Genomic DNA, 16,638 nt, shown 5'->3' with positions numbered 1-16,638 from the left:
AACTGTTCAAAACAATGTGTAAACAGTGAGCATATAATAAAAGAACAATCAAAACTTACAACAGGGCAATCCTGCCTGGCCCAGAGTGGCAGTGCAGAGTGACAGGATAAGAACACAAAGAAGCCTGCCCTTAGTGAACTAACTGTCCTTCTGCAGCCCTAAAATAATAAGGTAAAGCCCCCCCCCAATCCTAAAGCAAATCAAACAGTAATGGCATACTGATCTATACGATTCACTTACCTTGAGGCGGTTATTTCCAAGGTACTCTCCGTCCATCTTCTTGATAGCCTTACACACACTGGCAATATCACAGTACTGCAGGAACGCATACTGGGGAACTCCGTTTACTTTCTTAATATCAATGTCCTGAAAGAGCCAATCGGTATCACTTAGCAGTAAGTCAGAAGAAGCCACGTCCACACAGAATTCTTATTTCTACGAGTCAGATTTCCAGTTAACTTCTTAGTTGGATCATATATCCAAATACACTGATGGTATAAAGACCACATACAATCAAAGCTATCCCATGTGAAGCCCCTACAGAAGAACAACTGTGCTGCAACTCAAAATTTAAAATCATGGTGAGGAGAAACTATAACAAAGAAAAGGTTGCCTACTAAGTGAAATATTAAGAAGTAATTCCTTTTGACACTGTCAAAATATTTAGTAGAGCCAAACCCCTTACTACACTACAAAAAAAAAAAAAAAAAATCAAGTTCTCAAAATGTGCATGCTTATTCTATTACTATGATCACTAGTTTGCTCACACATACCTACAGTCCTCACATGGGAGGATGACAGATCGGGATCTCTACCTCAAGGCCAGCCTATCACACAGAGACCCTGCCTCAGACGAAAGGACTAGATTATATCACTTAAAAACAATGGTGTTAGCCAGGCTTGGTGGCCCATACCTGTAATCCCAGCACTCAGGAAGGCAGAGGCAGGCGGATATTTATGAGTTTAAGGCCAGCCTGGTCTACAAAGCAAGTCCAGTACAGCTAGGGCTACGGCTACGCAAGAGAGAGACAGAAAAATAGTAGGTAGATAGGTAGGTAGAGACAGTGGTCTTTCTCTTCAAGTGCAAAGTATAAACAAGAGACAGGCCAACACACAGAGACATGGAGCAATCAGAAAGACGGAGACAGAACACACACATACAAAGAAGAGCTGTTACTATCATATACTCTTTACTCTTCAAGCCCACACTTAGACCATCTTCTTCAGTGCTATTCAGAGTTTTGAGCTGGACGAGGAGGCACAAGCCTGTGATCCCAGCACTCAGGAGACAGAGGGAGACTCACACATTTAAAGTCAGCTCATTCTGGGCCAGCCAGGACTACGTAATGAGATTCTGTCTTACAGAATATAGAAAAACATGACTGGCCCGGTGTCAGATGCCTTTAATCACAGCATTCCAGAGGCAGAGGCAGGAGGATCTCTGAGTTCAAAACTAGTCTGCTATACATAAAGAGACCTTGTCTCAAAAAATACAACAAAAATTGGGGGGAGGTTAGGAGTGCAGCTCAATTGATAGAGAGTATGTGCCAAGCATACATAAAGCCCCGGGTTTGTTCTCTAATGCCTAAGAAAACAAAGTATAAGCCGGGAGTGGTGACACACACCTTTATACCAGCACTCAGGAGGCGGAGGCAGGCGGATCTCTGTGCAGCCAGGAGAAATCTTTCTCCAAACAACAACAAAAGACAGACAGACAGAAGATAAGGTATGGCAGCACATGCCTGTTCCCAGCACTCTGGAAGGCAGGAGCTATTGATGTTCAAGGTCACCCTTGGCCACATATAACATTCAAAGACATTCAAAGGATACAGAGGACGAGTCTTCACTCTTTCTGTAGCTTTATTATTTTTTATTTTATGTATTATAGGTGTTTTGCCTGCATGTATGTCTGGGCACCACATGTGTGCAGTGCCTGTAGATGCTGAAAGAGGGCACTGGATCCTCAGAAACTGTAACTGTAGATGGCTGTGAGCTACCCGGTGGGTGCAGAAGATGGAACCTGAGTCTTCTGCCTGAGTAGCCCATGCTCTTAAGCACTGACTCATCTCTCCAGCCTCCATTCTTGAAACAAAACAAAACAATATCCACAGCAATTCTAAAAACCCATTTGAAATTATAAAAGTATTATTTCTGTTTTAAAAGAACAGTCTCTGGCTGGAGAGATGTCTCAGCAGTCACTCGAGCCTCTTGTTGCAGAGCAGCTGAGTTCAGCTCCCAGCATTCACATCTGGTAGCTCCTAACTGCCTTTAACTCCTAAGAGACTCTGACACCTCTGGCCTCAGCACTCTCATGCACACATCCACATAGACATATGCATAATCGTACATCACAATTAAATACAGGTAGATAGACAACCCGCAAAACCTGTGTAGCCCCAGCTGGCCAGGAACTCACTATGTAGTCCAGGCTGGCCTTGAACTTACAGAGTTCTACTAGCCTCACTACATAGCAAGACAATGTCTCAAATTTGGGGGAGGGGAGGTGTTCTGGAGAGATGACTTGGCATTTAAGAGCACTGGCTGCTCTTTTAGAGAACCTGAGTTCAGTTTCTAGTATATATATGGCAGCCCCTCATCACCAGAAACTCTAGTTCCGGGGAGTTCAGTGACCTCCTCTGACCTCCACAGGCACCTCCCACACACATGGTGCATAGATATACATGCAGGCAAAACATGCATATACACACTCTTTTTTATTTTTTTATTTTGAGTCTAAAAAAAATGTTAATGGGAGGATGAGGAAAACAGGTTTCACACCTAGAACATACTCAAGAGGTGAAGAAAAGAGTATCAGTTCAAAGTAACCTTGAACTTTAAAAATAAAAACAGAATGGGGCAATGGGAAAATCTTTAATTTATCCTTAAATACCGCACATTCACATCCACTCTGTGCTTACATTCTACACGATCTATAGCATTTTCTCACTACAGCAACATACCACAATTTCTCCAAAGCGCTGAAAGATGTTTCGAAGGTCGTGGTAAGTAGTTGTTTTTTCAAGGTTGCCAATAAAGAGAGTTCTCGTTGCTTTGGGATGGAATTCATCTATCCTTTCATCCAAGGGTCGGAATTCATTTTCACTTTCTGTTTCTGTGAGTGGATGGGGCAGAGTAGAACAGGGTACTTTAATACATTCTCTAATACATCATTTACTCATCTGGGAATCTTAACGAAGTGCCTCATTCTGGATTTGGTGGACAGGCCTGTAACCTCAGGACTCAGGAAACAGTGATGAGTTCAAGAAGAGCACAGTAGATACTGTCTCAGACAAACACGGCAACATGCAAAATATGAAGACCTATCTGTCTGTCTGTCTGTCTGTCTCTCTCTCTCTCTCACACACACACACACAGCTTTAACCAGATCTTTTTGTTTTTTGTTTTTTTTTTGCGAGGGGGCCAGGGGGGAAGAGTGTTGGGTGGGGGTGGTTGACCGGTCTGAGATAGGCTTTTACCATGCAGTCCTACTGGTCTTCAACTCAAGGTATTCTGTGAACTGTATGTAGACCAGGCTGGCCTTGAACTCACTGATACCCACCTGCCTCTGTCGTCTGAGTGCTGGGACTACAGGTGTGTACCACCATGAGGTGCTACATTCATGTACATGATGAGAGTGTGACATGTGTGAACAAAGGGGAGGGGACTACTTTGTAAGTGGTTCTCTCCATTCACCTCTCCATGGCTCCAGGGGTAGACTCACTTCTCCACACAAGTGCCTCTTATCCTCTGGTCTTAACAGAGCATGAAACTATAATCTGGCTAGGCACGGTGACACACACCTGCAATCCTAGTGTATAAGGCCAGCCTGTGCCATACAGGGAGTTCTAGGCAAGTGTGGGCTACATAGGGCAACCCTATGCCCAAAACAAAACAAAACGCACAAACACTCTACAATCTACAACGAAAATACAACTCAGCAAAAAACAGCTCCGCTTCACGGATTAGTTTCACTCGCTTTCAAGATTCTACATGCTACATTAACATAGTAAATCAAACGTCTAAATCAGTACTTCTGGGGATGGAGAGATGGCTCTGCAGTTAGGTACTGGCTACTCTCACAGAAGACCCAGGATCAATTCCTATCATCCATGGCAGCTCACAAATCATCCAGCTCCAAGGGATCCAATACCTTCTAGCTTCCATGGATACCAGGCACACACATAGTACACACACATATATGCACATACAATACTCATATAAATACGGTATTAAAATAATTTAAAGACTTTCAAATATAAGAATAACTATGGAAAGTAACATCTGTAAACTAGCTCTCTCTCTCTCTTTTCGGTGTTATGTAGTCCCCAATGACATCTGAAAGGTTTCTATTCTTTATAATGAAAAGCCTTGGCTTAACTTCTAATTTAATCACAGCCTTTTGCTAAAGCTCCACTTATTAATTCTGAGACACAGACATTCAAGGTTCTGATGATAATTATAGCTCAGCACTACATGTTCTCTACTTATTAAAAATTTAAAACAAACCCATCAAAAAGTAGACAGGCTGAGAATACAGCTCAGAAATAGAGTACTGTGTAGCAAGCACAAAGCTCTGAGCTCAATCCTAACACTTACACAGACATACACTACTCACTCACTCACTCATACATGCAATGTAGCAAAGCATGGGAAGTACATTCTTGGTTTTTCCAGACAGGGTTTCTCTGTGTAGCCCTACCTGTCCTGGACTTCTCTGTAGACCAGGCTGGCCTCACAGAGATCCACTTGCCTCTGCCTCCCTAGGTGTACCTGGTGGAAGGCATATTCTCATAACCCTAGCAGGTGGAGGTAGGAGGAAAAAGAGTCTAAGACTAGCCTTTGCTACATAGCAAGTTCAAGGCTAGCCTGGGCCCCATGTAACCCTGCCTTAAACAAAATTAACAAATAAAAGATGAACTGATCATGGTGACACCCATCTGTAATCCCAGCACGTGGGAAGTGTAGGCAGTAGATGTTGAATTTAAGGTTGGCCTGCCTTACATCAGACTCTGTCTCAAAAGAATAACAAGCCAAATGTCCCTGAGAGCTACACAGTGAGGTTAAAAGGCCTTATATCATAAACACCTTAAACTGTCCTTACATGCTTAGCGATCAGAGTGCCATCACCGATGAGCACCCTGAATTAGGTCTTCAGGGCTCAACAACTAACTGATGTTTAGGACTTAATGGGTTCGGTACACACTTCGTACCTTTCAGGCCGGTCTTGCACACCCTAAAGCAACTCAGCAAGAAGCCCGGGCAGCTGTGGTGATGCACATTCATAACCCCAGCATTGCAGGGGCTGAGGCAGGGGAGCTGCCCTGAGTTCAGGTTAAGTCTGGACTACACAGTGAGTTCTAGACTAGCCTGTGCTGCAGAGTGAGACTGTCTCAAGAAAACAAAACAAAAAGAGCTCATGAGCTGTTCTTAGTTAATTTGGGGCTGCACACCTAAAACTCGGCTAACAGAGAGAAGGCATTCATTGGAAAAAGTTTCCTCTGAATTCTGGTATGATGAATCCCAACTGTCAACTTGACAGGATTCAGTCATCCTGGAAACAAATCTCTGGATGTCAGTGAGCACTTTCGAGAGTGGGTTTGTAGAGGTGAGAAGGTTACCCTACATGTGGGTGGTACCACTCTATTCAGGGGCTGATGCACATGCTCCCCACCACCTCCTCCTTATCCCAGGATGGACTGGACACCACAACATGAGCCCAAGTAAACCCTTTCTCACTTCCGTAACTTCGTCAGCAATGGTTGCAATAACAATAAACCCAAATTCCATTATAAAAATCATGTATACTTTATGATACCCGCTTTGCCAATGTTATGTTTAATTTAATATAAACATCATTTACATATTCATGGGGACAGTGTATGCTCCTTTTTATCAAATCAGATAAAATTTACCATATAAATGGGCAATAAATTCTATTCAACTCTTAAAGCTCTTTTCTCAGATTTACAAACTCACTGTCAAAAATTTCTATTAACTTGCTCACAGCCTGTTTTAAACCAGGGATTTCCAAATGTGAGCATCCAAACTCTGAATCAGTTAAGCTGTGGTGGGGCCAGTCCACTTTAAGACAAGTACTGCATGTCTCCTGAAAGAGACAACCACTAACCAGAGTCACGCAAGCAAGAGCCCTCCAGCCTACGTCAGTGAGTCTAATAGGAAGCCTCAAGCGAACAAAGTGTGTATTCCTTTTGGTTCCTAGGGGGTCACACCCATGCCATACCAGTCCTCATACCTCTGAGACATGAATAAGCGAGACTGCTTAGATATGCATACCTTTTGCCCTCTATTTAAACTCTAATCCTAACATTAGGACCCTGGAGAGAAACTGGGGTGATAGGGCATCCTTTGCTTGTTCTTCTCAATACAGTTACCGAAAAAAAAAAATGTACTGTCTCCTTTCTCTGCTTTTTATTGCATTTTAAAGTTCTTGTTATTTTGTGTATGTGTATGAATGTATACCCTGTCTCTGAATCTATGTCTCTCTATCTCTATCTCTCTCTGTGTGTCTCTCTGTCTCTGTCTCTCTCTGTATATCTCCATCTCTGCCTCTGTGTGTGTCTCTGTCTCTCTCTGTCTCTGTCTCTCTGTGTCTGTCTGTCCCTGACTGTCTCTCTGTATGTCTCTCTTTCTCTCTGTGTCTCTCTATGTCTCTGTCTCTGTCTCTCTGTCTTTCTGTCTCTCTCTGTGTCTCTCTCTGTCCCTGTCTCTGTCTCTCTCTCAGTCTCTCTATCTCTGTATCTCTGTGTACATGCGTGCCCAGAGGGCAGAAGAAGGTGTGGGATCCCCTGTAACTGAAGCTTAATTAAGGCAGTTGTGAGCTGCCTGATGTGGGTACTGAGAACAAAACCAGGGGCCTCTGCAAGATCAGGAAGTGCTCTGAAGCTCCGAGGCCCCTCTGAAGTTCACTACCACAGTAACTAAACTTCAGAGGGGGTATGGCTAGGCCTAGCTTAAGGCGGCCAGGGTCCAGGCTCTGATCCTAAAGCCCAGTAACACAACAATCCAAATTCTGTAACAGTCACCTAGAAGAGCAAACCTAATTTATGCTGCAAAACATACAAATGAAGGCCTCAAATTATATTAATGTGGTGTTTGCATTCTTTCTTTTTTTTGAGACAGGGTTTCTCTGTGTAGCCTGGGCTGTCCTGAACTCACTTTGTAGACCAGGTAGCCATGAATTCACAGAGTTCCACAGGCCTCTGGCTCCCCAAGCACTGGAATTACAGGCGTGCACCCCTGTGCCCGGTAGTTTGCTTTCTAGTGCAGGGTAATTCTGTTATCATTCTTGTGTCTCAATCAATTCCATCCTTTAGGGAAGGCTGACTCCACAGGTGGCCTGAAGTTACACTCTAGACTCTACCAGCATGCACACCCAGACCAACTTGCTGTGTTTCACTAAGGTGACTAAAGAACTCAGCTAAGACACTGGACCTTCAGTTAAGAAATGAAACCAGAATTGTGTCTACCCTTAATTATCCCTATCAAACTGGACTGAAATGAGTGATGTGATTTCTAAATGAAACATGATTCCTGGTCTTACCTGGCCCTATCCATGCAGTCACCTCAATCTGCATGCCAAAGAAAAGTTTTCCCTTTGATGCAGTCAATGCTTTTTCTTGGTCCTCTTGCTGCCGAAAGAACACCAGGCCGTACCTCTCCTCAGAGGCCCCATGGATCTGTACTGAAGTCACCTTACCAAACTTCTTAAATTCATGGAAAAGGCCATCTTTAAGGCTTGTATCTACATAGCCAAACAAAAATAAGCAAATTTTTCTCATGTTATCTACAACCATAGCAGACTAATTCCCCCTAACCAAAATACTTAATCTAATAAAATATCTATTCAAAAGCAAACCATGTTTTGCCTACATTCGTGATATTCATGTCCTTGTGAGTATGTGTATATATTGCCCATAAATAAAATGCTGCTTGACACAAAAGGGGAAGAAACTAGAGGGCAGAGCCTGCGGCACTACATGGGCAGTATGCCTGCTTTCTGAGTTCTAACTCTAAAGCCCAACCTCTGCTTTTCTGTCCATCTCTTTACATGCTCTCCCTGAGCCTCTCTGCTTCCTCACTGTGTCCCAACCTTGCAACCAATCCAGGCTGACCCTGCCTAATTCCTCAAAGCCCGACTTCCTTCCTCCTCTTTCTCCCTTCTCCTGCTGAGATGGGTCTTGTCTTCCCTGCTGTTTGCTCTCAAAGTTTAGGAAATAAGCCATGTACCATTATAATAATCCCTTGCTTTTTGTTCAGGGTATCAGGCACTAACAAGCTACAGGGGCAGCAGAGTAAACTGAGCTGCCCATTCTAGCTCAGTGAGATCTGCGCTCCCTCTCGACAGCTGGGAGTGACTGGGTAGAAATCTTTACCTGTAGAGCGTACTGGAAGATTCTGAACTTTGATCCCAAAACTTTTCCGGGGCTCATCTTTTTCAAGAGACGAAAGCAACTGGGAGGTGGGTGCAGGGACTGCCGCAGACTGAACGGAGCGGGCCGGAGAGTCATCACTTGAGGTGCTGCTCGAGTCAGTACTGCAGAGCCGGAAACAGCAAACAAACAAAAACACAGGAAGACCCATAGACGTTAGTGTGCAGACAAACTACGAACAGCAACAACTGGCTAACAGGCCACTCTGAGGCCCACACTGTGCCTCACACTCAGACCTCAGAGAGGAGCAGAGGCAGTTCACACCGTGGCATTCTTTCACCAACATGGGCCACCAAAGTCAACTGCAACTTCTAGACTGATCTCAACTTTCCCCTCCCAGATCAAGTAAGTCCAGTGAGAGGCAGGCAGGTGTACTGCAACTGGCACATTGCACCCGGGAGGCTGTAGCACTAAGATATCAGAGTTTGAGACTAGCCTGGACTATATAGCAAGAATTGACTTGACCTCAAAAAAGAAAAGAAACGCATTATTGCATATGATTCACTCAGAATAGCAACAGTAATAATTGTGACAGACAGTTCTGGAGCCACAGATAAGGATCTAAATGTTCAAAAACACTGTAGTTCCTTGGACAAACCACTTAATCTCTTGCTGAGTGTCAGAGATGTGACTCAAGTCAAACACAGAACACACTACAAGTACACACTACATGCAGCTTCAAGATAACAACATAGGGAACATTTCAGAATGTCATGCATAAGCAGGTAGTGGTGGCACATACCTTGAATCCCCAGCACTTGAGAGGCAAAGGCAGGAGGACCTCTGTTTTCTCGACTTGGAGGCCAGCCTGGTCTACAAAGTGAATACAGGAGAGCCAAGACTACACAGAAAACCCTGTCTCGAAAAAAACAAAAAGCAATTTCATACATGAAACAAAGCTTCGTAACACAGTTTTCTACAAGTGTGCCTGGTAGTGATAGCTTGTGCTTCTATCTTAAGTCTGTGAGTGCTGTGGTGGTGGGGGTAGGGCAGGCAGGAAGTGATATCATATTGGTCCCAAAGTTTCAGATTTTGGTACATTCCTGGTTTGGATTTCATATTAGGGACATGTCATTAGGAAGAGCACTGTCAACCAACACAATGTTCCAGGTCACTGTGCTTTCTAGACTCTTGAGTGACTGCTGGTGAAGCGCACTGACTTCCTTGAGTCTTGTGAGCATGACTTCCCTGTAGGTAATGTGGAGCCTATGCAGCGCTGCGGGCTCTGCCCTCTCGTCTGTTCCCCTTCTGTGTCAAACAGCATTTTATTTATGGGCAATATATACACACATTCACAAGGACATGAATATCATGGATGTAGACAATAAAATGGATGCAGTTAATAAAATGGAATTTGTCATTCTCCTTCATTTTAATAAAAACCCTAGCCCTGGAAGGGGAGCTGGTTGATTGAAAAACAAACAAAAAAGATCCCTTACACAGACTTAGAAACGGGTGTATTTTCTTAAATGTAAGGAGAAATCCAGGAGTGGTGGGACAGGCCTCTAGCACTTGAGACTCCACGGAGGCTCACTTCACTCTTGATCTTCCTGCCTGCCCTACCCCCACCACCACAGCACTCACAGACTTAAGATAGAAGCACAAGCTATCACTACCAGGCTTTCTATAATATTCAAGCTTAAGTTTTCCCATCCAAAAGAAAAGAAAGAGGGTCCTGGAGAGATGGCTCAGAAGTTAAGAGCACTGACTACTCTTCCATAGTTCAATTTGCAGCAACCACATGGTGGCTCACAACCACCTATAATGAGATCTGGTATCTTCTTCTGGCATGCAGGCATACAGACAGACAGAACATACATAGTACATAAGTAAATAAATCTTTTTTTTAAAGAAGCTTTTAAGACCATCAAGCAAAAAATATTATTTCATTACATATACAGTATTCTTGAATAGGATACCATACGTTGTCATGGAAACCCACATTAAGTAAAATAACAGCTTTTTAACTAATGGAGAAAGTTGCCTTATAGGTAAAAAATATAAATTCTTCAAGCAACATGTCACCACTAGGTTCCACAATACTGAATATGCTGCACAGTATCACTCTGAATTCCATCCAATCACAAAGTAACTATTAAGGAAATTTTTTCCCTTTTCTTTAAAAAAAAAAAAAAAAATTTTATTTATTTATTTATTTATTATTGATGCAGTATTCTGCCTGCATTTGTGCCTGCGGGCCAGAAGAGGGCACCAGATCTCATTAGAGATGGTTATGAACCACCATGTGGTTGCTAGGACCTGAATCTGGACCTTTAGAAGAACAGCCAGGGCTCTTAACCTCTGAGCCATCTTTCCAGCCCCAAGGGAAGCATTTTCATCTCAGTGTATACAGACCCAAATTCCTCAGCAATGATGAGTAAAGATGTAAACAGCAAGTGTTCTGGCATACATGTGTAGATTATTCAGGAGGCTGAAGTGCAAGCATCATAGGCAAATTTTGAGTCTGGCCTGATCCACAAAGCAAGAAGATCCTGTCTTAAACAAAAGCAACAACTAAACATGGACAAGAACTTAAGTTCTGGCTTTGGAAATAACCAGGTAACAGCAAGTTAGACACAAGTTCACATTAAAGAAACAGAGTGGGGTCGGTGAGGCGGCTCAGTGGGTTAAAGGTGTTTGCTTGGTGTCCCGAGTCCAGTCCTGGAGAAGCACATGACAGAAGGAGAGGCTCAATACTGTCCAGCTGCCCTCACCTACCCAGGTACACGTAGGTATGTGCATTCGGAAGGCAGAAGCAGGTGGATGTCTGTGAGTCTGCAGCCAGCCTGATCTACAAAGATAGTTGCAGCCAGACCAGCTAAGGCTACATGGTAAGACTCTGTCTCAAACAAACAAAACAATACAAACAAGCAGATATAACCTGACAGGCATGATGGCTCAAGTGTCAATAAATTCCAGTAGAGGACTGCCAATGAGTGCCAAGCCAGCTCCAACTTCATACTAAGACCCTGTCATTAAAGGTGGAGCAGATATAGTCTGTTGAACATGGGGTTTCTCTGTGTAGTCCTGGCTGTCCTAATACTCTGTACACCAGGCTAGTCTCCAACTCAGAGATCTGCCTGCCTCTGCTCCCATCCCCAACCTGTGCACCACAACACCAGCTTGCAGATAAATTTATTTTGTAATTTTGAAACAAATAATGATCAAAATAACTGTTGTTGTTAGCACTAACAAGGCTTACATGACTGAAAACCATTTCAATCATTTTAAGATGGACTCTGTAATAAGCTTTTTTCACTTGAACTAGGGATTTAAGGCAATGGATTTTTCCCCCTTACCAAAGCACAATATTTTTTTACTTTTATTAATTATTATGTTGGTTTTTCAAAATAGGGTTTCTCTGTGTAGCCCTGGCTATCCTGGAACCTGTAGACCAGGCTGGCCTCAAACTCAAGAGATCCACCTGCCTCTGCCTCCCGAGTGCTGGGATTTAAGTCATGTGCAACCATACCCAGCCCTCAAAGCCCAATAGTAACAGAGCTGGTAAGATGAAACAGTGGGTAAAAGTACTTGCTTGATAATCCACGTGGTGGAAGAACTGAGTATCACAAGTTGTCCTCTGGTTTTCATGTGCAAGAAGTGTCACCCAGCCCTCTACCCAGCCACAAACCCACAATTTAAAAAATGTAAATAAAAAGTAATAAAGTATCTATGAGGTATATCAAGGTTATTGGGTTGTTTTGCTTTATAAATGACATTTTAATGATTTATTTATTTTATATGCATTTATTTGCCTAAATGTATGTTTCTGTGAGGGTGTCGGGTGTGAGACTGTAACTCCCTGAAACAGGAGTTACGGACACCCGGGTCCTCTGGAAGAGCAGCCAGTGCTCTTCAGCCCTATAACTGACATTTCAAAGATTATCCTTATTTCTGTGTGTGTGTGTGTGTGCGCGCACACACGTGTTGCATAAGCGCATTTATGCTTCATATGTGCAGGTGCCTGAGAAGGCCAGAAAAGAGTGTCCTATCTTGAAGCTACAGGAAATTGTGAGCTGTGCAATGTGGGTCCTAGGAACTGAATTTGAGTGCTTTGCAGGAAAGCCAACGTTCTGTTGCTGAACCACCTTCTCTTCAGCCTGTGATGGCTGTGCTTGGTTGTCAACCTGACTACATCTGGATTTAACTCAAGTCCAAAACTGGACAGCAGACTTATGAGGGGGTTTTGCTCAATTTGAAAAAGAAAGAGAAACTTTTAATCCAGATCTTGAGGCAGGAAGACACACATTTATTTAATCCAGGCCACATACTCTGCTGGAAGCTCACATAAGGACAAAGAAGAAGGAAGCTCTTGCTCTTTGCCTGTTCTCTCTCTCCCTGCTAGAAGCCCATTCCTTCACTGGCATTAGAGCCTACTTCTCCAGAATTCCAGCATCTACTGAAGATCAGCGGAGACACCCAGCCTCAAAGACTGAGCTAGACTTTTGGATTTTCCGTTCTCCACTAGCCATTGTTGAATTAGCTGGACCGCAGCCTGTAAATCATTCTTAATAAATCCTATATATTCATTTAGGTCCTGTTACTGTAGGAATGCTGACTAATACAGCCTCTGAGTGAGATATTTCAATTTGTCTTTTAAAATGATACAACTCAAACAACCAAAGTGGGGGAAATCCCAAAATGAACAAAGGATTTGAACTAATGAAACAAGTGCAAAAAAAGACATTCAACAGCAGTGGTTACGCTGAGATGGAAATCAAAAGCAGTGGTACAAGAGATGAATGTGGTAATGGTGGCTGTGCTGCTGGCACCTGGGAGACCTGAGGAGGAGCAGAGGATCTGGGTGGAAAGTTCCAGGCCTCTTAATTACGGACCCAGACCCTGTTTCCAAAAGCAAACAAAGAACAACAAAAACTACAAGAGGTTATTATTTTTCGTCCATTAGGCTGAACTGGCCTCAAACTTGAAGCAATTCTCCAGCCTCAACCTCTCAAAGACTGGATTTACAAGTATGAGCTACCACATGTGTATGTATACCCAACATTTGGAAGGCTGAGACAGGAAGATGGAGAGTTCAAGGCCAGCTTGGGCTACACTGTTCTGTCTCCAAACAACCAGGACGTAAACAACTTGGAGCCTTCTGTGTAGGTGTTGGGTAGGTAGAACAGCACAGTCACCCCCAAATTCAACACTGCATAGTCCAACATTTCCACTGTGCCCATACACCCGCAAAAACCCTTAACTCATGGGCATCTTACACCCACACTTACTCAGCACATTCTGCAGTCAAAAGGTTGGAACCTAAAACCAAGCGTGAGCCGGCTGAATGGGTATACAAAATGTAGGGTGCAGAGGCATGCACAATACTACCACTATTATCCCGCTAGTATTCTGACACATACTGTGATATGAAGAACCTGGAAGACACTGTGCTAAGTGAAAAAAGTCAGCCACAAAAGCATACTGGTGTTTCCATAGTAGACACTGAGAATAGTCAAAGTTGTAGGCAGAGACCAGAATAGCTAATTCCAGCAGCTGGGAGAAGGACAAGTGGGGGAATCCAGTGTGTGTGCACACACATTCACACGTGCCCACATGTGTGGAGACTGACACTGTGCGCCTTCCTCAATTGTTCTCCACCTATTTGGTGAGACAGAGGTCTCTTGCTGTAGCTAGGTACTCACTGATTCTGCTACAGTGGCTGACCAGCAAGCCCTAGGGGTCCTGCCTCCACTCATGCCCCTGCCCACTTTTTACACGGGGTCTGAACTGAGGCTCATGCTTGCATGGCAAGCTTACTGAGTTATCCTTCCCAGCCCAGACAAGTTTTTCAACAGATGCTACCCTTAAAGCTCAGTTTGGAGGCTGAAGAGGTGGCTCGGCAGTTAAGAGGAATTGTTCTTGAAGAGGGCTGGGTTTAATTCCCAGTATCTACACAATGGCTCACAACCATACATAACTTCTGTTTCAGGGCATCCAATACCCTCTTCTGACCTCCCTAAGTTCAGGCACATGCAGGCAAAATAACCATACACATAAAATAACATAAACAAATCTAAAAAAAATTAAAGTATTTCCATTTGGAAAGATGGGAAGTTCTGAAGACAACGTATGACAGCTGCACCATTAGTGTAGAATTCATACTGCCGCAGACCTGGGCACTAGAGATGTCTGAAATGCAGAATGTCCCCTTATTTCCTGTCCCCAGGTAACCTACAGTCTCTTCAGAACGTAAGTAGCACCTACTGCTTTTTAGTCATAGTCTCACAACTGTCTTCCAGGTGAGTTTCTCTAGAATGATTGCTGCCCTGAGTCAGCTGTGATTCAGCAGAGCAAGAAAAGCAGCAAGGAGGCCTAAGCAATGGGAACGAAGTCTCTGAGAGCCCAGCTTCTCATCCAAGACCTTACTGAGAAGAAACCGACATACTAAAACCAAGAGCTGTGTTTTTGTCGGAAGCAGATATAGCAGCGATCTGGAAAGGATTGGTGATTAAAGAAAAACTCAGCAAAGCTGTCTGTCAGGCAAAGAAAAACAAACACCTACCCTGCAACAATCCCTACAGACAGAGACAAATACTAACTTTTTACCCTAGAGCTAAGGTTTTTGTGCTTTCAACAGGTACTGGGGACAGAATCAGGGGCCTCACACATGCTGGAACCCTGAACTGCACCCCAAAGTGGCGCACACCACTTCCAGCACTCGGAAGGCAGAGAGAGGAGGACCTCTGTGACTTTGAGACCAGTTTGATTTACAAAGTGAGTACCAGGACAACTGAGGCTGTCTGTCTCAAAAACTCAAAAACTGGATGAATGGATGGATGGATGGATGGATGGATGGATGGATGATAAAAATAAAAAAGTATCTGATTTTAGCAGAAAATGCTGTTTTAAATTGAGTGTGTACTTAGCACTCACACAAAAAAAAAACCAAAAACAAACAAAAAAAAATGGTTAACCATGACTTCATTCTTGAGAACGCAGCACAGTGACAGCTGCAGATGGTTTTTAAACCTTGTGATTTTAGGTAAAATATAGAAACAGCTCATTTCAAAGTGCTGGGTAATAAGCAACCAACCACAAACTTAACACAAGAAGCTGGGTACAGTGCAACTCAGCAATAGAGCACTTGCCTGGACTAGTTAAGACCCTGATTTCACCTTTCAGCAACACAAGACAATAAAACGAAGTAAGATGACCCTTCTCCAAGTCCTCAAGCACTGTACTGAGCCTGGAATGGCTGTGTGCTAAGGGAATGATCTGCCACCAAGCTGTCACCCCATCATCCCAAATGCACCTTTTTGAGCCACACTATTATTAAACTGCACAGGCTGGCTTTGAGCTTTCTATATACATAGGCAAAACACTGGACCTTCTGTCTTAGCCTCCCATGCCATCAGGCCTGACTGAAATAAGTCAAAGAAAGGAAGCAAACAAGACGGCTGGAGGAATCAGGCACCCAGGCATCTCCTAACAAGGCACAGCTGTAACAGTACGACACTGGGGAGGTTGAGGCAAAAGGAGTCCAAGTTTAGGCCAGACTGACCTACATAGCAAGATCGTGTCTCTATAACAACGGCAAAGTACTGCTCAGCCTTACAAAGGAATGATACACAACGAGGTGGGTGAATCTTGAAATGATGCTACGTGAAATAAGCTGGGTGGTGGCGGCGGTGGCCGAGCTCACCTTTGATCCTAGTGCTCAGGAGGCAGAGGCAGGCAAGTGGAGCTCTGGGAGTCAGAGGACAGCCTGGTCTATACAGTGAGTCACAGGACAGCCAGGGCTACACAGGGAAACCCTGTCTCGAAAACCAATCAACGGTTTATTACACTTATGTAAGCATGCCCCTTATCTGCACATGTGAGGTCAGAGTTCAACATCAAGTGTCTTCAATCGCTCTCTGCCCTTTGTAAAAAGTTGCTTTATTTAATATGTATGGGCTACTCTGCCTGACTGTGTGCCTGGTGCCTGCCTAAGGAAGCCAGAGATGGTGTTGGATCACCTGGCACTAATGTTACCGGTGCTTGAAAGCCACCACACAGGTGCTAGAAACTGAACTCTGGTCCTCTGGGAAGAGTATGGGAGGAGAAGAGGGAAAGAGAACGGGATTGGGAGGAGTCGAGGGAGGGGGCTACTGCTGAAATACAAAATGAATAAACTGTAATAAATAAAAATTTAAAAAAAACTATGAAAAAGTACTACTGCTGTTTGATGTGTGTGTGAGGAGGT

At 43.8% G+C, this 16,638-nt stretch overlaps 1 protein-coding gene across 3 annotated transcripts in view; it reads right to left on the bottom strand.

Moving 5' to 3' along the window:
• Spen (spen family transcriptional repressor) overlaps positions 1 to 16,638 on the bottom strand; it is a 70,607-nt gene that overhangs the window by 18,672 nt on the left and 35,297 nt on the right. For all 3 annotated transcript variants that reach the window (XM_060379149.1, XM_060379152.1, XM_021630746.2), the window contains 4 exons: positions 8,394 to 8,554; positions 7,562 to 7,762; positions 2,961 to 3,112; positions 241 to 366 (listed from right to left, as the gene is read on the bottom strand). In XM_060379149.1, coding sequence (XP_060235132.1) covers positions 241 to 366; positions 2,961 to 3,112; positions 7,562 to 7,762; positions 8,394 to 8,554 — 640 coding nt within the window. The remainder of the gene's footprint in view (positions 1 to 240; positions 367 to 2,960; positions 3,113 to 7,561; positions 7,763 to 8,393; positions 8,555 to 16,638) is intronic.

The sequence above is a fragment of the Meriones unguiculatus genome, chromosome 3, assembly GCF_030254825.1.
Source record: "Meriones unguiculatus strain TT.TT164.6M chromosome 3, Bangor_MerUng_6.1, whole genome shotgun sequence".
NCBI lineage: Eukaryota > Metazoa > Chordata > Mammalia > Rodentia > Muridae > Meriones > Meriones unguiculatus.
The sequence above is the reverse complement of the archived record's forward strand: the minus strand, read 5'-3'. Positions and strand labels throughout refer to the sequence as shown.